Consider the following 26,286-nt stretch of genomic DNA (forward strand, 5'->3'; position numbering starts at 1 on the left):
TGATCCCTCCCTCTCAAATATATCATGTAAAAATATTACATCACAGGCCATAGATTGAAAATCTGCCCTAATTATGTGCCTTTTAAAAATGTGACCCTGCAAATGCCTTAGGAGGCACTAAATGCCAATGTGTGCAATATTTAAAGTTCTGTTGTAGTACTGTACTATATTTAGTGTTACCTTTATATTTATTGTTACATAAGTTTTAGAGTAAACAAGATCAAGGAGGATTGGGTGGAGAAAAGCATAACTACAGAAAAGGGAGGTTGTGGTAACTCCTCATTTTTTGTGGTCAGTCATCATGAGTACTTTGTCCATTTCTCAAGATCATAACTTCAAAAGTGTAGACAAAATCGTAGAATATTTGGCGATTGGTGCTAAAATGGTGCATGTGCAGCCGGGATATCCTTTGAGAGGTCCCGGATTTGTATTGTGTACATTGGAGGCAAATGGGGTACAATATAATAAAGGAAACAAACCACGGTAAGCAGCGTGTGTGTTTTGCTAAAAGAGCAATCCTACAATTGAAAGACCTGTTATGAAACTGAAGGAAGGGAGTAACATTAAATATGTGTTCACATAAGAAGCAGTGGGAGCATCCAAGTGAAGTGCTGGAGACAAACAGTAAAAGATGTAAAGACTCTAGATAGAAACTGGGAAATAACACATGAGGCCATGTGGGTTATGTGACCAACTGGGGCCTAACTATCCTTATCTGGAGCCAGTTTCTTTGCTTTTAGGCACTTAACTCAAACTCTTTTGTTAAAAGTAATGTTTGCTTGCTATTTTTGTACAGGAGAGCTGGATATTGAGGAAAGGTGTTGGTGCCCCTGGAGAAAAAGTGGAATATGATGAAGAGCTCTACATCACAGGGAATATGGTTATTTGGAGCAAAGGAAGTAGAAGCGATGCGGCTGCAGTTCATAAAGCTTTCACAGTGGATAGCCCGGTTTTACAGGTACCGTATTTTCTGGCGTATAAGACGACCCGGCGTATAAGACGACCCCCTACTTTGCTTAATAAAATGTAGGTTTCGTGCTATACTCGCCGTATAAGACTACCCCCACTTCCTGTGCAGTCCAACGCAGTCCTGCATAGCCATTTTGAGAATGTATTTTATTTTATTTTGGCTCGTACTTTGTATGCTTTTGTAACCTGCACACTTATCACTTTTTCTCCAGGAATGTACCGATTGCTACCTCATGTATTTTGGTTGCTCGCTATTGTCACTTTTGATCCATGTAACTTAATGTTTGCTTTTGTAATTTGTCCATTTGTTATTGTTCCTCTTGTATCAATACTGTTCCTACTGTAAAGCGCGGTGCGAGGGGAGGGGGAGCTCCGGCACTGGGCACGGACGGCGGATTTGAGCCCCTGGCTGGGTCCGAAGCGTGGGCAGGAAATGGTGCAGCTTAGGGAACTCAAACACAAGATGAACACAAGATCAGCCCCTCGCCAGCCAGTGCGCCCAATACGCCTTAGTATTTTCACTGCTTGAGCAATTTATGTTACAGGAGGATTTCTGTAGAAAAACAACCACATCAGCCCATTTTTATATAATGCAGAAGCAGTCTGACACCTTCGGGTGTAGTCCGCGCTATTTAAAAACGCATGAAAACATTCCTTCAAATTTAGCAACCGGCGTATAAGACGACCCCCGACTTTCCAGAACATTTTAAGGGGTTAAAAAGTTGTCTTATACGCCGGAAAATACGGTACTTGCTGTTTGCGTGATTTTTTTTTCTAAAACCAAGTGACAAATTGCGGTTGACTACGTCAGTCATTTTGAGAGGGAAAAAAGAGGATTTACTGTGTTCTCAAGCATTTCCCTATTTCAAAATGAACCCCTTGCAATGATCCTGAGTCAAGCTAGAATAGACTATCATCTATATGCAGAGGACACCCAACTCTACATGAAAAGTTTGTCAGTCAAAGACATCCAGCACCTAAATAAAACTCTCCTCGCAGCAAGCACCTCAAACTTGACCCTAGCAAAACTGAACTCATTCTCATCCATCCCAAAGAAAAATTGTTTGAATAGAACGCTGGCTCAACAACCTCCTGTCTTTAAAATGCAAACTGTCCATCTCCAACTCTGTTAAATCCCTGGGGATTACATTCGACTCCCACCTAAGCATGAAAGACCATATCAATGCCTGTTCAAAAAGCACATTTTACACGCTGACGAGTATCAAAAAAGTCAAACTCTAAATTCCCAGCGAAGACCTAAAGACAGTTGTACAATACTTAGTCTTACCCAAGCTACACTGTAGCGCCACAATGGTTCCGGCCCCCCCTCCCCCCCCCCCCCTCAAAAATCTTACCTAGCCACACTGAAATCCACTCTCCATGCTGTGGCTAGACTTGTGTCAGGGAAAGGTTCTTTGCTCACATCACTCCCACCCTCAAACAACTCAACTGGCTACCAATCGTGGCAAGGGCCATACTAAATACTGCCTGCATAACCCACAAAGAGCTCTACAGTGAGAAGCCAATCCATCTCACGAAAAGATACCACTACGAAGCTCAAACAGACTACTCTTGATTACTCCAAAATTTAAGAACGAGAAATTGCGCACCTGCTCCTTCTCCTGGAATGCGCTAAAGATCTGCAACTCCCAACCCTGGGACATGTGGGAAAATCAACTCTTCCCTCACTTCAAGAAGAAACTAAAGCTTATTTTGTTCAACAATACTTAAACCCACCTTAAAGCTCCTGCCTAGCCTGCGGGCTTCCTCCGCACTCCCTCAAAATAAATCTGTGCACCACTAACCCGGGGAAATCTGTGTCTCTAGTCCCCCCTATCCACAAGAGTCCTTATCCCCAGCTACCTCAGACCTACAACTCCTGCCTTTACTTCTGTTCAGCCTGTTTTGTCGTATTTATTGATAGTATTTGCTTTGCTGTTTTTATTTTACTCTACTTGTAATTTTGTACCATTGCAGATGTGCTCTGCAAAGGGATATGTATTGTGTATACCATATCTACCTCAAATTTGTTTTGGCTCTCTCCCCACAATGTCCTTGTACACCTCGTCACATAATGTCACAGCGTATCTATTTGTACCCAAAATGTATCTTACATATTTAGGCTTATGCAATTTCATAACTCGTATACCTCATCACTTTGTATCACTATGTATCTGCAATTACTCCAAATGTATCTCAAGTATATACTACTAACTCTGTGAAGCACACTGATGCCCTTGGGTCAAGTTTGTGCTATATAAAACGTAATTAATAAATATAAATGGCAAACCTCTGTCAGTGCCCGATGGTTATCCCTCAATGAATAGCGGCAACACCCTAATCACAGGATTGCTGAATGCTTCTCGGTTGTCTTAAAAACACCTAACCTAACTCGATTAACAAAATCCATACCATGACCCCATAACTGATTAAACAAAAACTGCTACCCCTGTTGTTCAAGCTGATCTTTGTAATGTACCATTTTAAATATCATACACTTCAAAAAGCCATTTAACTTGTCCATCAAATTTGTCATCTTGGTCAGATTTCCTGCCAGAGGGGCCGAAGCCCTGGAACAATGCAACAAGTCCACTCTGCAGCTGACAAAATGTGTGCACAGTTAGAAATTATGTTATTCCAAGTTAGCACAGGTTTTCATGAGGAAACTATTTGGAGCCACACTGGTAAAAATCCTCTATCAATGCTGGTTATCTTATTTTACATAATGTTTCAGCAAGTTAAGGAATCCCTGCATCCTAAAAACCAAGAGCTGTCTGTGGTTAAGCACAGTTCAGGCAAAAAGCTTTGTGTGTTTTGCATAGTTTTTCCTCTTACTCTTAGAGGTTGACCATTTTGATAACGTATATAGTTACTTCTCTCATTTCTTTGACATTTATTATTCTGACTGCATTCTTTTGTTTTTTTGTTTAAAAAGCTTCATTGAATAATATTGTACAGTGTAAAACATCATTGCAGACGCACACAATAGTAACATACACCCTGGTAAACGGGAGAAAAATCTACTAATAAACAATGCTTTTTAAAAATTTTTGTGTTACAAAAGAGGGGAAGAGAGGGGAGAGCGGAGGGGAAAGAGGCAGCAAAAATAAAATAAAAATAAAAAGCAGTTTTATCAAACCTAAGTTGGCAACTAACCAATAAGATTAAAAAGATAACACAACAAAATAATCAAAGAGAACTTCTAGAAAGGTACTCAGTCAAGGGAGACCATAACAAATCTCTTTTGATTAATAAAGGCACAGATGTAGCATGAGCACGATCAAGTCTATGGTGAGGGCACAGCAAATTCCACCAGGCAGTATAAGCAATGTTTTTTGTATCTTTCCAGTTTGTAGTGATAATTTGAAAGGAAATTGCAATAAAAAGATCAATAAAATTACGGACATGTCTCGGAACATTCCAACTGGGAGCCAGCCCGCCCAGAAAAACATGAACAACATCAAAAGGAACATCAGAGGATAAAATATTATTAAGTGTAGACCAAATACGAGACCCGAGTGTTGTAACCTTGGGACAATGAAAAAACATATGTAACAAATCACTGTTATCATAAGAACAAGACTAACATTTCTTGGAATCCAACAGACCAAATCTACACAAATCAGAGGGTGTATTATAAAGCCTATTAAAAAAGTAAAAAGTCTGTGTAGTACTAGCTGAGCGAGAAACAGTGTGTACCTTGGACCAGATAGACTCCCAAGTTTGCAATAAGAGTTCTTGGCCTAACTCCAGTTCCCACAGCAGTTCCAATTTGGATTTGAGCCTATCATTGGGAGAGAGTGATAGTAGTTTATAAATAGCTGAGGCTCTAAAGGGATTCGTAAAGTCTGGCAAGGGGGGGAACTGAGGAATGGCAGAGGGGGAGGGAATGTCCTATAAAATGACGGTGGATAAGGAGTGAATGAGCGAATGAAAGTGAGAAGAGTGTTTAGTAGTTTTACCGAAGGAGTCATGCAGATCCTGGAAGGTTCTTAAGGAATCGTTGATGAGCAAATGATCATAAGTGATAATTCCTCTATCAATCCATTCCTTCCAAAAAAGTGCTTTGTTATTAATCTTAAGGAATCTGTTATACCAAATCGGAGTGCACAGATGAAGACGAGATGGAGAGGAGAAGGAATGAAAAAGTGAGAGAGTAAGGGATTTGGAATGTTTAAATATAGGGGAAAGAAATCTTGAGGGAGGCTGAGATAAACGGGTTGCTGTAAGGAAAGAGAAGGGAGCAAGTTGGGCCGATTCTATGGAGCTCCAAGCCTTAGCAGGGGAAGAGAGGGGATCTGCAAGAAATGGCCAATTTTGTTTAAGAGTAAATGCAGAATGAAAACGTGAAATATTAGGAAAATTGACCCCTCAAGGTTTTTAGGTTGTTGAAGACGAAGGAGCGAGACCCTAGCTTTACGATTATTCCATAAAATATTTACAAGAAGGCTATTAATGGGTTTAAAAAAGTAATGAGGAATAGAAATAGGGAGCATGGAGAGATAAAAATTAACAATAGGAAGCAACATCATTTTGATAGTTGATAGACGGCCCCACCATGAGAGAAAATGGGAGGACTATCGTTCTATGAGGGATGAGAGTTTCTTAAGAATATCCGAATGATTAATTTTAATGGTTTCTCTAATGGTGTTAGCATAAAGGATGCCCAAACACTTAATAGATCTAGGGTTCCATTCAAAGCAAGGCCCCTTGAACATGTAAGGAAGACAGAATTTATTGAGGGGGAGAACCTCTGACTTGTCAATATTTAATTTATAACCCGAGACCAAGGAATATTCATTAAGTAAGGAGAAAAGAGCAGGTAGAGAAGCAGTAAGATTTGAAATATAAAGTAAAATGTCGTCGGCGTAAGCAGTAAATTTGATATCAACATCTTATAAACGAAACCAGAGTAAGAGGGAGACCTTCTAATTTTCTCCAAAAAGGGTTCCAACGCGAGGATAAAAAGGAGAGGGGAAAGAGGACAACCTTGCCTAGTGCCTCTATGAAGGGAGAAGTAATCAGATTGGGAACCATTAACCCAAATAGAAGTTTTAGGGTCCGAATAAAGTAAATGAATATACCGGAGAATATTGGGGCTAAAACCATGCCATCGAAGTGCGCCAAACATAAAATCCCAATTGAAACGATCAAAAGCTTTTTCAGCGTCAAGAGTGATCGCAGCAATAGGGGAGTCCAGCCTGGCATGGCAGCTAGATGAATAATATTTAAAAGGGTTCTTGAGTTATCAGTTATTGATCTGCCTTTAATAAAACCTGATTGATAAATGTTAACCAGATCAGGAATAACGGAATTGAGACTTATTGCCAAAGGTTTTGCATACATTTTGCAATCAGTATTTATGAGGGAAATTGGCCTATAATTTTTAGATAGGGAGGGATCTTTGTCTTTTTTGGGAAGAAGGCAGAGCATGGCTTGTGTAAAGGAACCTCTAGATTTGCCCAAGGCAAGGAAATGCTGAATTAGAGTCAGTAAGTGTGGCACTAAAACTGTTTTAAAATGAAGGAAAAATCGCACTGTACCGGACTGGGACTTTTATCTTTAGGAAGAAGGGAAAGTGCAGCTAGAATTTCTTTTTCTGAAATGGGCACGTCGAGGGAAGAAAGATCAACCAAAGTACCAGCTGGTTTAGGGATAGAACGAAAAAAAGAATCTATTTGCTCAGAAGAGGGGTTGGACTCTGGTGTGTATAGGGAGGAGTAATATTTAACAAAGCAATCAAGAATCTTAGCATCCGAAGTGTGAAGAGAACCCTGAGAATCTTTAATAGCAACAATCTTGGATTTCTGCTTTTTAATTTTGAGGTAGTTAGCATCTGATTTACCGGCCTTATTACGCCCTCCATACATTTTAGCATTACATTTGAGAAGCTGATTAGAAGCAGAATCCCAGGAGTGCTTGTTAAACTGCATCTTGGCTTTAATAAGGGAGGACAATGAATCGGGTGAATTAGTAGTGAAGTAAAGATGTTAGAGGTCTTTAATTTGTTTGTGAAAATGAGAGGCTTGAGAGAGGGCTTTCTTCTTTTACGGGAGACAAAGTCAATGACTCTACCACGGGCAGCAGCCTTGAAAGCATCCCAAAGAAAGTGGAAATCTGAAGTAGTGTCTAAATTATTATGAAAAAACTCAATTCATAAAATGTGTAAAGTGGTCAGTGAATTGTGGATCTAGCAATAGTGAGTTATTAAAACGCCAGCGAGGAGAGGCAGGATTGGGGGAGGGATAGTCCATATCTAAAATGACAGGTGCATGGTCTGAAATGAGAATGGAGCATATTTCAGAATTGGTCATGAATTGAAATGCGTGGCGAGAAAGAAAAATATAATCAATTCTGGAGAGGGAAACATGCGCTGGAGAGAAAAAAGAAAATTCGAGGGAGTCAGGATGGGACAATCTCCAAGTATCAATTAGGCCTTTAGAGGAGATAGACTTATGAAACAATTTTTGCATTTTATTAGGGACATATCGTGCTTGAGATTTGCGGTCAAAAAATGGATCCATTAACTGGTTACAGTCACCCCCAACAATGAGGTCATCACCCACATTGGAAGAAAGAAGGGAAGACAAATCATTCCAAAATGTTAGGTCAACATCATTAGGGCCATAAACATTACAAAGAGAAAGATGAACATTGTTAACAACAGTCTCTAAAAACAACCATCTATCATGAGAGTCCTGAATTTCATTTTGTATTTGAACAGATAGCGATTTGTGAAATAGAATGACAACACCATTTTTGTTATTGACAGCCGGAGAGCAGTAAGCTTCCCTGACCCATTTACGCAATGATGATAAATCTTGTATAGAGGTATGCGTTTCTTGCAAGAAAGCAACTTGACATTTCAAACGAGCAAGGTGAGATAAAACACGTTTTTTAATAGGGTTCCGAAGACCCTTAACATTCCAGGAAATAATACGAAGACCTGTCCTAGTAAGAAGTGGTAAGAAAGTGAGAGGAAAGGCATAGAACAGCTAGGGAAGAGGAAGGTGAAGGAGAGACAGTTAAAATAGATGGTGGATAAGAAGGAAATGCATACCATCATAATACAATGAATGGAGAAGAGAGATAGCCACCACAAAAAAGAGGACGAATAAACAGAAAGAAAGAAGCAAAAAATAACAATAGTGAAGAGTGCCAATGAAGAAACAAAAGAGAAGAGCACAAGAAGTAAAGAATTACTACCTGGAAGAGAGAGGTAAAAGGAGAAAGACTCAAAAGACACAAAAATGAGTGAATCAAAGAGGGGAAAAAAGGAGGAAAAAGAGAGGATACGAGGACGGGGTACAAAAAGAGAAAGAGGGGAATGGGAGCGAAAGACTCCCGAAAAATTGAATAAGAGAGAGAGGATGACAAAAAGCCAAAAGACTTAAGCCATGAGGGCAGAAGCAAGAAAGACAATGAAGTGGTACGGGAGCAGCGAGAACAAGTCAACCGCACGAGCCAAAGAGAAGAGCAAATAGATGGTTACATGAAGAAAGAACAAAGGATACGGAAGAAACGGAACGGTCAAAGGACCACATGTAACCAAATAGGACAAATGAAGGGAACTTACCAAACAGTGGGAGAAGAAAGGCAGCGAAACGAAGGGCATAGTACAGACATCGGAACAGCACAAATATGAGTTGATCAACGTAAACTACAGGGAGGGGACCTGGAAGACCAGAGAAAAACAGAAGGCGATGAGGGCGACATTGCGACAAAGGATAAGATACCACACAATGTAAAACCAACAGACATAAGGACATAAAAATTAAAGCTTGCTGAATTCCATGGATTCCTCTTTATGAGTGTGGATAAATTTCCGAAGGTCCGCCGGATCCTCGAAGTTGAAAGATCTTCCCTTGTAAGTCACTTTGAAGAAGCAGGGATGAATGAGGCCATAACGAGCGTTCATAGAGCGATGCGTAGGACGCAAATCCAGAAACTCCTTCTGTCGTGCAGTAGTGGGTTTAGAAACATCTTGAGTGATGAAAACTTTGTGACCAGACCAAAGCAACTGCTTATGCTGTTTAGCAGACTGAAGGATAGTCATAGGGTCAGAGTAAAGAAGGCAATAAGCAATGATATCTCTAGGTTTTGAGGCAGAGGAAGAAATCCTTGGACCAAGACGGTGGGCCCTTTGGATGTTTATGTCCAAATGTTTAGGGAAGCCGGTAATGGGAAGGACCTGAGTTTTCAAAAATTGGATGAGGTCAGACCCTTCAGAATCCTCCAGAACACCATAAATGCGCAAGTTGTTGCGTCGATTTCGATTTTCAAAATCCTCAGAGGTTTTTTTAAGCCATTCAACTTCTTTGGTAAGACTATCAACCTTGGAGACAACATCCTGGGCGTCACTGATCTTCTGCTCAACATCAGATAGTCTCAAATCCCGACCAGACCATTTATCTTCCAACCTCTGAAGGGTAGAAGCAGTATCAGTCATGAAAGGGTGTATGAGACGCAATTTCTCCTTTATGTCCTCCAGCGTAACAGGAAGTGAGGACTTGGATGGAGATTGGGGGTCTTTCTTGCGACGCTTGGCATTGGCTGCGGATTCTTTACGTGCAGCAGAGGCAGTACCATGAGCCTTAGAAGCATGTGCAGGCTCCATCTTACTCAGAGACAAATATTCCAGAACAAAAACCAGGCAATAAAAGCGATAAAGATGTATGAAGAACCACCAACCTGGAGGGCAATGGCGGGGAGCCTAAGCAGTGAAAGTTAATGAAAAAAGCAATCCTGAGAAATGTCAGAAAAAGCCTTGGGGGTCGGTAGAATACACTGAGGTACCGAGCACTGCATGAAAAAATGGGCGAAGGAGTCAATTAGGACAGAACATGTTATTGTTGCGCTTGAGAAGCGAGCTTGGAAGTCACAGAAGCCTTTGCGCAGGTATGAGCCTAAAGCCGTAATCAAAAAACAGGAGGACCCCCCCCTAAAACTAAATTTATTAAATGGCGAACACTCTAGTCCATAACAAACATCATTGTAGTCCCACACAGAGAGTAGTTATTTACCTTTCGTACCTTTCATGCTTCTGACTAGCATCAACCACTTGGCTCCCTGTAAGCTGTAGCCTGGTCAAGGAATTAGAAGATTGACATCCTGGTGCTTTGGGACACTTGATTGCACCTCCTAGTCCGTGCACATGTCACGAAAAAGACCCTCTTAGAAGAAACCAGTTAGTTCTAGCATATCTTTTATTCAAAGCTCCCGTAAATCCCACAATTTACAGAACTGGGAATTTTGTAATTTTAGTGGTAACATTTTGAAACGTACTAAAGCAAGTGGTTTTTAAAACCAAATTGTGTCAAATTCAACACAAAAATATTGATACAGTTTTCTTTGCCTATCTTGTATTTTATTTGTGATGTTATAATGTTGCAGTATTCAAGAATGATGTGGTATTGAGTAAGTTGCATGAAATTTCAATTGCAAAAAAAATAATCGCAATGGTGAGTTAACTGTGGTTCTGATAATAGGAGGAAGCAAGCTGTAAATTGATCTCTTCACAAAATCCTTTGTTAAGGTGAGCAGAAGAGAGCCTAATGTGCAAGCAATGCGTAGGGTAAGCTAGCCGTCTTTCCAATTCCAGGTGTAGCCATTCATTACACTGGAAACATACGTTAAAGTGTACTTGTACTAGCAGAAGTTGATTTATAGCCAGTGCATTAGATCTGGGCTTCTCCTCTTATTTTCCATCCACTCACATTTGTTCTTCAGTCTGTTCTTTCTGACAAGTTAATATGCACATACGCACCAGTACTCCAAATGGTGCTTTCCAAAATACAGTAGATAAACTAATAAAGCTGATAAATAATTAGCAGTTGGTTAGGTTCACTGTCTCCAATCACGTAAGCATGGTCTGGCATAGGCAATTGTTTTTTTTTTGTTCACTGCACATAGGTATTGTAAAGGCTTTTAGCATAGTATACATGGTTCTTGAATCAAAATGGTAAGCACGCTACGTTGGGTTACAAGCATGTTGCAATGCCTTGTTCGTACTGACTGTTGCTGTCTGTGATTTCTAAGTCTATCTGAAGCAAGCAATTTGTGCATGTGCTTCGCATTGGAGCTTTCTACATGCATCTTCAGTTCTCTCTTCATTCGGACAGACGGGTGTAGTGAATCACCTGCTCCTAAAAGGCGTAGGTGCACTACAGTGAAAACATGGTTCCTGGAAGCTTGAAATTTAACTGGCAAGTAATCACAACTATCCCATTTGTGAACTGGCAAACCATTTCTATTTGCTAATGGCCACTGTGCAAAAGTGGATGCTTGAAGGCAACTCCCTCCATACTTAATGGTCATGGTGCCTGGGCCACTGCATTGTGGAGGAACGTCTAGGTAGGACCACCATTTCATAGCCATTGGACTCAAAACAAAGAAATAAAAAACTCCTTGCAACCCAGACACTAGTATCTGCAGGTGATAGGTAGGCATTGCTAAAGCAACAATAAAATCTTTTCATTAATCGAAAGAAAACATTTTGGCTTGTTGAATGGCATTTTTGACAGGCAGCAAGTGTTGTAGTGAAAGTAGTGTAATATTTTATTACAGGTTGTTTATTTTCCTTGTCAGTCATAATGTTTAGCTGCTGTCCTTCATTTCTACTACTTGGTGCCAACTGAAGAGTCTACGTGATGTTTTGATAACAGGAGGGGTTTGTAGTATTTGTATCGTACTTTCTTCTCCAGGTCTTGTTGTTGCTTCCTCTACAAAAAAATATTGGTGTTCCTCTACAACAAAATATTGGTGTAGTAATAAGCTTCTGGACATTTTTGGCGACACTATCTTGAAAGTGTATCTAGTTGTTTTGCGAACAGTTGTGTTGAACATGCACTCCGGAGCTTTTGTCCATGTGGCAAAAAGCTGTACCAAAAATCTTTTGAAATAGATTCATTTATTTGAGATTTCCAAGGCCAGCATATCTTTGGAAACCTCAAGCGCCTACAGGCTGATGATACAAGACAAGATGGATAGAGAGCATCATACGTATAAAATATTATTCAACGATCTTTAAGTACAACCTAATGTTATTGAAACATAGATGATCACTGTGGAAGACTACTACAGAGGACCTCTACTCGAACGGCAAATCTGTCCGCAACCAAAGAGGAGAGTTTGAATAAATAGAATCTATGATTGGAAGATTGAGGAGGTCATTGTGAATGGGATTGTAATGTCTTACCTTGAAGTTTATCTGTCTGCTGAATTTAGCACACTTTTTCCAAGCCTAGGGCTGTAAACACTTATTGGACAGGGTTTTTTTAATCCGGTTTCAAAGTGATTGGTAGTTGGTTAAAAAAGTTTATGTCCACCTTTAGAAGAAATGTTCTCATGTTCCGCATGCAGCTCAGAATGTGATTGCCTGAAGACATTCAGTTATTAATCTGAGGACCAAGGATATGTTTGAGTTATTTGTACCAATAATAATGTATGCTGTCTCCCCTTTGCAAATGTTCTGAATAACTAATTTGGACACCTGTTAAAGCCTATGGAGGTGTTTGGGGAAAGTCAAAAGTACATTTTCACTGAGATTTAGGCTGAACTGAGAGCTTGATTGAGCCATTTCCAAACAAGCTAATCTAGAGTTTGTTGTCATAAAGAAATCCACACCAGAGCATTCGAGAAAGGAACTTGAGGTCAGAGATACATTTAATACAGTAGGCAGAAGGATGGAGCCTTTGCAAACTTTGTAGGACATAGAAGTGGGCAGAACAGCTCTCGCAATTACATTGATAGAAATAGCGACTGCCTACATGCTGTATAGTAGCGTTTTTATGGAGATTGCCAAATGCTGCTCCCAAATGAAACAAACTGATCAGTGGGGCTCACTCCTTTGTTTAAAAAAAGAATCTTTTTATTAGATTTTTTAAATAACACATTTTATTGAATGTTTAAGTACATCGAAGCCTAACTGGCCCTAACAGGATTGTATATACATAAATGCAACATGTCTCAATGATACTATTATTACATAATCAAACAAAACGAGCGCAGACATAACACTACGCCCCAGAACCCCATACATTAATAACGTCCATTGACATATGCATCTTACAGGGAAAGAGGACCGCCACTATATCTCAGGCCCATATGATTGTACCTACATTATGACTACTGCTGGAACACAGATAGCAACAGTATACCTCGATGATCTGCTCACTGCTGGCAAATCCTACCATGCTTCTGGGGGCAGCCCCTCGCCTGAAAGACTGCCATCTCTTATTACCATCCCCATACACCTATCCATAGCTGTTTTCCACACTCCCATGACGGCGGTGACTCCGCCTTCCAGTTCTCTGCTATGTCGCGCCTGGCTAGGGTAAGTCCCAAGAACAAAAGAAGCTTCATGTATCGATTTCCCCCACCCCCCGATCACCTCAGTACTGAGAAGGAGAATCAGTTTAGGATCAAGTGGAACCTCCCACAATACCCGGGCCAAGCAAGAGGTCACCCCCCCTCCAGAAATTGGCAATGCTTCACAACTCCAGACTGTGTGGAGGAAGGTCCCCCTCCTCAATACCGCATCAGAAACACATGGGGGAAGATATCACACTGATCCGCCATAGACGATGTCTGGTATGATAGGCCCTATGTAGATACTTGATTTGGATTAGACAGTAGCGGGAGGATATGCCCACACTGCAGTGGGCCCCCAAAGCATCCATCCATTCATCATTGTCCAGGTCTCTGGCAAGGCTGTCAAGGTTTTGAGGCTATATGTATCCTGAGGGTGATAAATCTGTCTAATCGTATGGGCACCTAAATCTCCCATCAACAGTCTGTCCTCCAGTGGGTTAAACTCCGGCAGTTCTTGTAGATTCCGAATATATGGGTAAGAGCATGTCGGAACTGTAGGTATTTGTAAAATTGACTGCATTGGAGTTGGTATTCTTCCTGTAATTGTTGGATTTGAGTACCGTTCCCTTCTTGCGATCCCCCAATGTGGCAGTGCCAATGAGGTTCCAGCCCCGCGAACCCGGCAGCGTGAACACCTGTCGTAGGAAGTTCTTGTGCCACAACGGGGTTCCCTGGTCAGTCTCCCCCCACAAGCCCAGCTGCCGAACAGTCTGCTGCCATAACCAAATGGCTACCCGGGCTGCCAGAGGAAGATATTCCATCCCCTAGTTGCTATAAAGGAAGTCGCCCATCTCTTCACAGGGCAAGCTGGATCATCCTGCTCACTGTACAACCAATCATTAACGTTGAGAAGGTGAGAGGCTGCATAATACGCGTGTATGTCGGGGACAGCGATTTTCCACCCACAGAGGGGACTGACTGGAAAGCCACTTGGATCCCCCACCAGATCGGACAGCGTTCATTTGTCGAAACCACAGTCTGAATATCGTAGTGGTAATTTTGGAGCCTGTACAACACCTGCGGCAGAGACACCATCTTAAAGATGGCTGACCGTCCCTGCAATGACAGGGGCAATGAGGTCCACAACCGCACCTCTTCCAGCACCCTGGACAACAGAGGGCCAATATAATGGGACCATGAGACAGCTGGATCAGGGGAAATCTATACCCCCCCCCTCCCCCCCCCCCCCCCCCAGTAATGAAAACCATCACCTGTATGCGTCAAGTCTGCGGCCCATGCCGTCCTGCCCTGGAAACCCACATACTGGAAAAAGGATTGACTCAGTCAGATTCCTGTGGAGCACCAAGACCTGCATGATCTGCAGTATCAGCGGGCCAGAAAAGGCCGGGTCGGTAAGAAAAAACAGGATGTTGTCCGCATATAGTGCTATCCTGTTGGTTATCTCATTGGACCAATCAAAACCACGCAGCAGGGGGTCTTACCTCTCCCATGCAGTCAGTGGCTCCACTGCGAGTGTGAATAACAGAGGGGACAGCGGATACCCCTGTTGAGTGCTTTTGTATATAGGGATGGGGTCAGAAACAGCGCCTGCCACCTGAACGGACAACGTCAAATCAGTGTATAATAGACGAACATACAAGAGGAAAGTAGTCCCAGGTTCAGGGCCTGCTGAACGGTGAACAGGTACTCCCTGCTTATCGAACCGAAGGCTTTGTCGATGTCAGCCAGTAGGATGGTTGTCAGCCATTCCAGGCTTGACACCATCACCAGAGTATTGTGGACCAGTTGAATATTATGGCAGGTAGACCGTTATGGCATAAAGCCGACCTGATCTGGGTGAACTGGATCGGATATATGTTGGAGAAGTCTGTTGGCCAAAACTTTAGCAAGCAGCTTCACCTCTATGTTTAGAAGGGAGATTGGTCTGTAAGAGGATGGCTCTTCCGGGAGACAACCTGGCTTGTTGAAGACCACAGTCTCCGCATGTCGCCAGTCAGGTGGAAGGATCGCCATTTCGGCGGCCTCTTGTAGCACCCTTGACAAATGTTTCCCCAGCTGGGGCATATGTGCTTTGAGGAACTCACAAGGGAATCCATTGGGTCCCGAAGCCCTGCCAGGGCGGAGACCATCCAGGTCCTCCACAGTAATCGGTTTGTCGAGCTATTTACATGCCATATCTGATACTAGTCGGGGAGGCATAGTGCGTACAAGATTTACAATTTAGTCACAAGTCAAGATGTCCCTTCTGGCATAAAAGGTCCTGTAATATGCTGCAAAAGCCTGAGCTACCTCATGAGGGCTGGACCGTAGCTTAACCTCAACATCTCGGAGCACCGGCACGGACATCTGCCTGATCTGACACAGATTATGTAACATCTTACTGGACTTGTCCACCCACTGATAGATCCGCCTCTGTGCTGCCTGCCAATTTAGGTGGGCCTCATCCAAGTCAAACTGGTGCAGTTGTTGCTGAGATAAAAGTAGCTGATGCTGCAACCCCTTCGAACATCGCCCTCTAGTGCCTGCATCTGAGCCTTCAGTTGCCCTATCTTTTCCATTTTGCGCCGCGTTTCCCCTTGCAAAAACTAATGTCCACCCCCGCAGTGTGGGTTTAACTGCATCTTGTTGGACCACACTGGAGGAAGCAGTGTCCACATTGAGAGAGAAGTATTCCACGACCAACTGGATAGGCAGGGACTTCTACAATAGGTTATGCAGGTGCCATGGTGACATACGCCATCAAAATGGGGGGCGATGAGGACCAGTATGCAAAGGGAGGGCCACAGGAGAATAGTCCAACAACCCACCTGGCAAGATCGCAACAACCAAGACCCTGGGAACATATGGGCTGGGAAGAAAGATGTAATCCAGCCTGCAGAAGTATCCATGAACGGCTGAGAAAAAGGTATAGCCAGCCGCTGCTGGGTGATACGCCCGCCATGCAGCTGTCCACCCCAGAGAGAATGGCAAAAAAGCTTAGATTTACCAGGGCCCAGAGCATGCCTGGTCGTGTGCCATCTATCCTCCTCTAGCGCCAACACATCGATCCAATCCCCACCCACCTCGTATAATCCATCTGGCAACTCACACCAGAGGCGTAAAACTCTATCTGCAAATGCCTGACCCAAGGGACGGGCTGGGGCATAGACTCTACCCAAAGCCAGTAATTCCCCATGAAGCATCCCTGTCACTAGGGTGTACCTACCACCGAACCTGTCCACACCCTGGTGGGCCTTAGGGAACCCTATGTTGAATAAGAATTGCTGTTCCTCGCAAGCGCCTAAGAAACACTGAGTAGAATATCTGATCAAACCGAAAACATACAAGGCAGGGTGCCTTCGATTCCATCATATAAGTCTATTGTAGCAGTAATATGTCTGTCTCAAGCCTTTTAGCTTGCCTTAGGATTGGCCCACATTTAACCTTATCGTGGATGCCCCGGGCATTCCACATCATGATACGAACACCCCCCCCCCCCCCACTCCGTCTATCAAGGTTGTATGTGACCACCTATAATTATGCAGGAAACCATACGAAGTCAGGGTGTCTGAGGTTCATGATGTACCAGTGTCTGTGCCAACTTAAAACTCAACAACAAACCCCAGATAGACCATCGCCCACCCCAATACTTCAACAAACCAGAAATATCTGTCACAGCAGGTGTGTGTCCTTGGAAGCCTCCGGAACTCCCTTCCAGGTAAGCAGTCAGACCTGAACCCCCTCACCTCCTACCCTTACAAAGGCTTACAAGCCTGAGTCCTCTGCACGTACAATAAGGAAACAAGTTGAAGCCAGAATACAACAGTAGCAGCCCATCATCCATGACCCAAGCTCTACATTGTGGATCTTCTTTTCTATTATGGTGATCAGCAATTGGAGTGATATTGGTGTCGACTTTTCGATGTGGATTTTTTTGCACTCCAGAGGCGGCGGTGTATGTGGCCGTGACCGTATCTTCTCATCTGTCCATGCAAAGACCGCTTCAGGTGCATTGAAGTACAAAGACTGTGACTTGTAGACAACCCTCATACATGCCGGATATAACAGTATATATTAAACATTCAACTGTCGTAATCTGCACTTCGCCGCCACGAAGTATTGACTCTGTTGTTGAACGATCCTTGTGTATTCTGAGAATATCCTGAATGTGTGTGAATCATGCATAAGTTTTTCCTGACCCAGGGCGAATTTGACGCTGTCTCGAAGTAATTCTCCCTACTCCCTAGCGCCCTGTGCGACCTCTCAAGAACGAAATATGTGGACCGGGAACCCTCGGGCATGATGGACCGCAGCCACCACCACACAAATTCCTCCATTGAGGCGCCCTCGTACCCCTCTGGGAACACCACAAAACGCAGATTGTTGGGGCGTGCGCTGCCCTCTGCATCTTCCTACCGCACCCCCAATTCTTGAGTGACTACAGTAAGTTTGTTAAACTTCTGTTGAAATGATGTCACAGTGTCCTCGACCGTCGACACCCTGATCTCTGCTCCTGTTATGTGAATGACTGCCTTCCGAAGGTCTTGCCTCAACAGGATAACCCCAGAGCCCACCACCCCACTCTCTGCATCCAGCATGTTGCAACATTATGTCGTTGCTGCCAACAGCATGCCGTTATCCAGGACCTTTGCAGCGCCCCCCTCTACATCGCTAACCCCGGTGTTCGTGTAATGGTCTCTGCTTGGTTAACATGGCGGATGATTTGTCCTTAGTCATGTTGACGCACTAGGGGCCACACGGCGCAGCAGACCCCTCTAGCTGCAGGGAAAGTTCAACCCAGATGGTCCAGCAAGGCTCCTCTACACAGCACCACTGGGCACCTGTCTCCACTCAGCAACACTGATCCAGTGTCTATGCGCTACCGGCTGGACCTCACAGACTCAGCTGATCCAGAAGCAGCACCGTGCCTAGCTCGGCCGCTCACGCATCCCCAGGACCAGACGTAACGCGGACCGCCTAAAGGGATCTCACACGCTGGGCCACCAACCAGCTACGCACGAGACCAGCTGCAACAAGGGAGGGGCACTTGATCCCCAGCGCCACTCCTGGGCCTGATCTTGGCAGCCCGGGCTTCAGGCAGGCCCCAGCACCGGCCCCAAACACTGCAGGCCGCGGGGGTCAACGGGAGGCTAGATCAACAGCCCGTGCGCCAACAGCCAAATTGTGGGCAGGGCGCAGTTTGGCTGCACACCCTCAATTACCACAATGACCAGTCGGCAACTCGGCCCCACAGGATTCAGCCCGGTCTCCTCAGGCCCCATCAAGCTTCAGCTGCAGCCCCATGGCCTCAGCATCTCACGAGCTGGTGGCCAGCACCACGGCCCCACCAAGAGTTGGGCAGGCCCATGCCCGGCCCCGCTGCAGATAGCTGCTAGCCTTGCCCCGCTGCAGGAGCAGTCTCCACTTAGGCCCTCTCTGCGTCCCTCCAGCAACTGCTGTGTAGAGATGGGCAGCAGAGATTCCACTCCGGGAATTTAGCGACCTCTACAATGCCACCACCCAGCGACAATGGCGTCTCACCAGTCCCGGGGTGCCTCAGGACCGTGGGGCTAAGTTATCGGTGTGTGTTAGCAGGATGGTGGCGGATGATGAGGCCTGACTGCTCGGAGTACACTCAACTAGCGTCTGCCATGCTGGCTTGCCAGGCACCGCCCCCTTTATTAGATTTTATACAAAATACAACTATACAAACAATCCCCTTCCATCACTTACAGCCGCCTTGTGGCGGCCTCCACCGTCCCTCCACCACGCCTCACCTCGTACGGGCTCACATATTTCTGTTGGCAATTTGGAGATTATCTATGACCAATAGGAAGTTATCAAAGTTAGAGCAACTCATCAAGATGTGTTATTACTGAAGAAAGGGAGGGCAGCCTCTGAATGCAAAATTTAGTATGCGATCCATGCATGGATAAACAGTGGTGTCTAAAAGGTTGAAAATTTGAAATTATTGGCTAATCTTAAAAAGTGTGTAGATTTATTTCGATGTTTGGAATGAAAGAGAAGGAAACAATGGCTGACCTTGTTGATGGGTAACTCACAGCCTGCAGTAATATGAAGTAAGGTATTTTTGTGATACAGTAGTAAGGGGTAGAAATGTCCCCTTGGTAAACCCAGCTGTCCTCCAGTTTTGGTCACATGGATTTGTGTTGTAATTTTCAATGTCGGTATAGCAAAGAGAGTGTGTTTTATCTGGCCAGAGATTGAGGATTTGATACTACAGTTAGGCGGACAGCTATGTAATAAGCTGAAATGTTTTTTGGTTCCTGTAACTTAGGGGCCACTATAGAATATGAAACAAGGATTGGGAGTGGGTGGGAACGTGGATAACTGGAACCAAGGATGTTACAAAGAGACAAGATATAGAGAGTAGGACAAGATTAAAGATCATGGTGTGAAGCCTACTTAGGAGAAAAGATTAGCCCAAGTTGGAGAGAGATATATAAACCTGAAAGTGAATAAGGAAAAAAGGTACAGCAGAGAGTGTGGCTGGGAGTTTAAAAGGAACATAAACAGGAATAAATACTAAATGAGGGTCCTTGGAAGAAGCAGAATGTGTTTCTAAGGTGAAATTTGGTGAATTGGGGAATGAGTGAGCTTAGGGGAAGAATAAGCGAATAAGGGAGGAAAATTAGTCAAAACTGAGGGAAAGTTAAATGATATGTAAGCATGGAGGAAAGAGCAAAGAGAGAAAAAAACAGCACATAAGCCACAGAGGCCCCTGGAGAGTAAAGGCCTAATACCCGAATCCGGGAATTTAATGACCGAATAAGAAAATGGATAACAAAAACAAGACGGCACAAGAAAACATGCCTGGAAGAGATTTATATTGGTCATTAAGTACTAATTATTGCTAGTCCATAATAGCTATAACAATATTCGTGCTTCGAAAGCTACATCAAAATCATTTTGGGCCATTTTTCGGCTTAATATTTTGGACGGCAAAGGAGCAAATGCAGAAATAAAAGCATGGCCACAAATTACTATCCCCTAGATTCATCAAAGTCCCGTTTTGCGAGTCCTTAATAGCGATTATTAAGTTATCGCTATTAAGGACTTGCAAAACGGGATTCATGTAGGAATCGCTAAATAAATTGCGATTCCTACACATTCCTTATTTGCGATTTCGATTAGCAATTTGCTAATCGCAAATAAGGATGCAATTTCAAGGGTGCTAGGGGTGTCCAAAGGACACCCTGTAGCACCCCTGAAATGTAATCTACATTGGTGTTGCGCACACACATGTCCAAAGGACATGTGTGTGTGCAACATGCAACTTAGAAAAATGCATTTAAAAGCATTTTTCTAAGTTTTCGCTATTTACCACGAGGTTTGACCTCGCGGTAAATAGCGGCCCGAAATTGCGATTTTGCAATTTAAAAATGGTTAATGAATTGCATTTAAGGAATCTCAAATAGAGATTCCTTAAATGTAATTCCTCGCAATTTAGTGAATTCGCTAATACCGATTTTTGCATTTGGGATGATGAATCCCAAATGCAAAAATTGCGCTCGCAAAGGGCCAGATTCTCAGAATCTGGCCCTTTGCGAGCCGATTTTACAATGATGAATCTACCTGTATGTGCTTAGGCTAGACTACGACAGAAAAGTAATGTCTTGGTAGAAGAGTTCTTAAATCTTTTTCTAGTACTATTGCAGAGTGATCAGTACAACTCTACATAAGAGCCATTGTTTTAGGCATCCAACCTATTTATGCGTTGTCCAGTTGGTTCATACTCTAGCTCTGTTTGTCTTTGGATGTGAATGAAAATTCCAGTTGAGTAACTACTACTTGCAACAATAATACAGCTTGTTTGAGGCTTACAGTTTCATTACAAGGCGTGCAAAGCTAGCCAGATATGTGGTTGAGGTGTAGAATTGGCAGCTAGGTCACTGTATATGGTGTAGTTTGCAAAGAAAGCACTTGGCCAAAATAGTGTTAAATAAAAGAATGAAAACCCACCTTACGATAGTTCTATAAGGATGAACACTTTGGCCCCAGATTGGCTGGTGACTGTGGGTGGATTGTGTACAAAAAATACAGTTGCAAATATATTGTCGAAAAAAACGGCCCACTAAAACCTATCGCAACAGTGAAGCTGGAGGTGGTGGGGGGTAACCATGTAACACACCAAGGAACCCACCTTGGTGCAAATGAAAGGTTGTATGTCTTGCTAAAGAAAGATTTTTTAAATATCTTAAATAGTAACACAATTTGTGTGAAAGTCAACAGAGTGCAATCCATACTACTTGAAAATAAAACTACTTTGCTAGTTTGGAATTTAGAGTGCACATTTGAGCAGACGTTCATTTTCAACATGGACATTGAACTGGATTCTATCTGCACACTTTCCGCAAAAAACGTTTATGGTGGTTTCACCCTCCTTTTGGAGAATAAGGTTTTGAAAGAATGTGCAAATGAAGAGCTTGCTCAAATAGTGGCTAGCCACCGGTCAGTAGATCTTCCCTCTTAGAAGCCCATGTCTTTGTGGTTCTAACTCGGATGTATGACGAAGTTAGTAGGAAAACGAATACCAGTAGTCCAGAAAACACAGTTTTAGTGATTGGTAGTATTTTTGAAACCTAACTGGCCAACTAGGCAATCCACATTCAGCATTATGTGTAAAGTGTATTGTATTGTATGGTATTCTATGTGAAACTTACCCTAAACCTGTTTCACTGGTTCGTTTGTAGGCTTTGTGGTGTGATTTTGCCGACCCAGAGGATAAACCCGAGCACACCAATGGTAAGTGACTTTTTTGTGTTCTAGTTTTTTTTAAACTAGATGATAATTGTTTATACTCCTGCCTCGAAGAGCAGATGTAAAAGCACTTGTCTCCTTTTTGTGCTGTTCTCTATCATTGATGTAATGTATGCGGTATTTCTGTAGCGCACACCTAGCCAAAAGGCAGCTGAGTGCTGGTCAGGGTGAAAGGCAAGCATACAATCTTCAAGTTTTAAGACTGGTCGATGGGTTGTGGCAGTTGAGCTTTGATGGTTGCAACTGATGATTGTGATTAATATATATGCCAGGTGTTATACTATGTCTTTAGACCACAGTCCATCAGGGATGATATCAGATACCTGTATTTTTCAATTTGTTTTTCCACGTGTGCCTAAACATAGTCCAGACTTAAAATTAAGTGTACTATGTACTGTCTGCTTTTAATGTATTCTCTGTAAATGTTTTTGGGATAAATACATATTATGGATTTAAAGTTTTGTATTCCTTTTACCCTTTAGAATTTGATTTCTGACCCTATGTTAACACAATCCTCCTGGTTTAATAAACCGGTTGTACACCTTTAAATGAGTCTGTAATCTGTAATGCCCTTGTTTCCTAAATACATCATGTTTGGTAATTTAAGCATGCCAGCGTTCTCTGTGCCCTTAACCCAAGAATGGAGTGTCCGCTGCATCAAGAGTTCACATTGTCGGTCTGGACATAAACCTATTTAATTACAACACACATACATAGTATTTGATCATAGAACCTGAACTGAATACAAGCTCTACTCTTTTTAGAAAGGTTAAGCTTTGACTGTTAAATATGAAACATCCTGGGTTTGTATTAACTGATTTTATAGATTTATTTTACTTTTATTATTTTTAGCCAGAACAGTTGGCTAAATAAAAACCTTATAGAGAATGCAGGATGTCTGTGATATTCGGCCAAGGCGACCCTGTAAATCAGAGCGGCATTTCCAAAATCCATGATTACAAGCATTCCTGTTCTCCTATATGCGGATGATGCCGTGTTTCTTTCCTGCACGGCTATAGGCCTCCAGAGATTATTAGATGCATTTGGAGCGCATATGAAATCCTTGGACTTGGTAGTAAATATGTCCAAATCTCATGTTATGACAGCTGGTTGCCATAACAGGAAAGTCAAAACCTTCTTCTGTAATGGGGCTGTGGTATCTAAAGTGACTTCCTTCACATACCTGGGGGTATTATTCGATGACAAAGGTTCTTGGGTTGCCCAATTTAGAGCAAAGAAAAACGCTGTGGTTAGATCGACATCAGCCTTAGTGGGGTTCTCACAGAGGTTAGGAGCACGGCCCTTTGATGCAATACTTGCTATTTATAGATCCAAATGTCTGGCAATCGCTACATATGGTGCTGCCATTTGGGGCTATAAATATCTACGAGGGGTACAGTTAGATGAAAATAAGTTTTTACGCACCCTCTTGTCGGTACCCCCATCTACCCCAACTTTTTCCATTCACCAGGAATTAGGCCTGGGTTATGCGACTGACCAGCTGAGATTGGCCCCCCTGGTTTGTTGGATTAAAACTTGGCTCAATCCCGAGATAACATTGAATCACCAAATCCTTAGGGATTGTATTGCCTTAGACGAGGCTATGACAATTCCATGGCTGTCGTACATTAAACATATGTTTAACAAACTGGGGCGGATTGACATCTATAACAACCCAGATGGGATTGCAAAGGAAGATGTAAAATGGGTAAGATCACAGTTTTTGAATATACAAATGATGGAGCGGGAGGAGCTAGAGTTATAAAAACCTTTGGTTAGGGCACACTATTTATTAAATTCCTCCCCTTTGATTGAATCTTATTTAAGAATTGTGACCAAACCATATCATCGCTGGCTGTTGACGAGATTCTGCTTTAACTCAATCCATTTTTCGCTGGGGAACCTTTCTGGCTGGTGTAAACCTGAAGAGATAGTTGTGTGTCAATGTGACGATTGTTCTCTACAAGATGCATTGCATTTTATTATGTTCTGTGGTTTTTTATGATTCCATTCAGAGGCAGTTTTTGGTTCCTCTCTTGAGAGGAAAGGGTTTTCAACAAGTTAGACCAGCTTTACTATATCTTCAAATGCTAGATGATGTATGGTCCATTTTTAACATTGCCAATTTTCTGGTTGCTGCTATGCGGTTGAGGAAAAAAAGATTTCCTAATGCTATTATGGTATGAATTATTTTTGAGCTGTAACAAATGAGACTTATGTCTATTTTTATTAATCTTGAGACCCTGTGGAATTTTATAATATATGATGATATTTTTGACTTTTTTAAATATGGTGCCTTCCTGATGTAAATAATTGTGATTTTTAATGTATGTTTTTTTACTTTGTATGACTTTAAGTAATCGAATAAAGTGGTTTGACCGGCTGACAAGCATTAGGTAAGGAAAAGTAGACTATTTGATATTGACAATACTTTTTTGTCTGTTTTATTACCTCAATTTCAGGTACTCTGAAGACAGAAAAATGTGTGTGTATTCTACAGAGTTCATGCATCAATATTCATAGCACAGAGGGGAAGGATTACATTGCACCACTTCCTTTTCAGGTGAGCGGAGAATGCTTCTAGTGATGAAGGCAGCACTCAAGAGTCGTTATTCGGCTAGCATTTTATGTACAGTAGAAACAAAGTATAGTTAAGAGAATGGTAATTTGAGTAGAAATGCATTTCATGACGTGGTGAATTAAGAACCACCCAAAGCTGATCACTAAGGATGAGGGTATTGTTTTTTTGTACTTTTGTTGCTATGACTGATATTGAATTTTTGGGTGTCCAGTATTATTTTGTTGCTATAACGGAAAATAAAGACCTGTAGCTCTGTGTGCAGTCCAGCCACGGATATCACACCTTTGCTGTATGCTTCCTCTGTGAGTGATAGCTCTACGGCCTTTCTCAGAATAAGCTGAGAGCAACTGCCTGGTTGATTCAGTGATGTCAAAGCTGGCAGTGCTCGCTTCTTCTCCTTAGATCATTTTTCCACCTGCAGGATTTGTAACAGAAGTTACTCTTGGAGATGACTAGAAGACATCAAAACATCTATTATCACCTGCGACATACTTGCATGCGAACCATATAAGCTCAGTGAGAACCTCTAAGTGGCTCACTGTATTAGGAAAGTGCATTCCTTACTATACACAACTCACTTCGACTTCTGGCACCGCATAGAGCCTTGATAATTGCAATTTTTTCAAGAATGTTGTTCTGAATAAGTCACAAGGTTAGCATGAATTTCAGTCTAGTTCATGCAAAAGAGACATCAAGGAACCCTGTGCAATGTGTGCATTCCCAAGGCCTTTAACACTTTCAGAAGTCTGCTCTCCTTTCCAAGACAGACAGCCTAATCCTCTGTTATCAGAAATTGTATTTTGTACAGTTCATTCAAAAACAGTATTTTGTTCAGCACTCTGGATTTTTGTAGAAGCTCTTTCACATGAGGATGCACATGTGACAAGAAGATTTGGCCTGTAAATCAGACCCTTCCAGGATATAGCGATTTTGTGATTTGCCAAACTGATCCTGCAAAATCGGCTCTTATGTAAATATCTTGCGATTTTTACAAAAATGCGCACAAAATTAGAATTTTGATAATTTTTTACATAGTGCAGATTTGATCCGAAGTTATTGGAGAGCTTTACATGAGCACCAGTTACAATACACAAGGACATATTCACTTTGTTTTTAGGCATGGGGAGATTACATGATTTTCCTAAAATTTCAAAATATTTGTTGAGCTGACGCCCAAACTCAAACCTAGCTCCCCTGTTCCGAAGCACTCTGGCTGCAGTGCAATACCCTTTCCTCATGTTAAGTTGGACAACAGCCTTTGACATTGCACCGGCTGCTGAACATGTATAAGTGCAAGGGGCCTTTATTTTCTTGTGCTATGGAGTGACATGGAGCTAGCTGATGCAGCTTCAGCTGAGCTCACCCAATATGATGCTATTCAGAATTATTACAACACTCCCTAGCACACGTAATGTTTCAATACAGGTCATATAAGCCAGTGTTTCCACCAATTGTCACAACATAGGAGAAATGAATTATTTTCTTTGTGGTTCAGTTTCAAGTTTATTCTTGTGCTCTGGAAACTTTCACACAGCCGACACATGTTTCGTCGTATTGGGAATGTAAACCACGACTTTTTCAAAGCTGTACAGATTGAAAAGAAAAAAGCATAAAACATATATATATATATATATATATATATA

General features: G+C 42.5%; 1 protein-coding gene across 1 annotated transcript in view; it reads left to right on the top strand.

Moving 5' to 3' along the window:
- Positions 1 to 26,286, top strand: part of ANAPC1 (anaphase promoting complex subunit 1) — a 763,513-nt gene that overhangs the window by 35,223 nt on the left and 702,004 nt on the right. Inside the window, exons 2-4 of the mRNA XM_086926883.1 lie at positions 797 to 958; positions 21,996 to 22,047; positions 24,525 to 24,625. Coding sequence (XP_086783009.1) covers positions 797 to 958; positions 21,996 to 22,047; positions 24,525 to 24,625 — 315 coding nt within the window. The remainder of the gene's footprint in view (positions 1 to 796; positions 959 to 21,995; positions 22,048 to 24,524; positions 24,626 to 26,286) is intronic.

Source organism: Lissotriton vulgaris, chromosome 6 (assembly GCF_964263255.1).
Source record: "Lissotriton vulgaris chromosome 6, aLisVul1.2, whole genome shotgun sequence".
NCBI classification, from domain to species: domain Eukaryota; kingdom Metazoa; phylum Chordata; class Amphibia; order Caudata; family Salamandridae; genus Lissotriton; species Lissotriton vulgaris.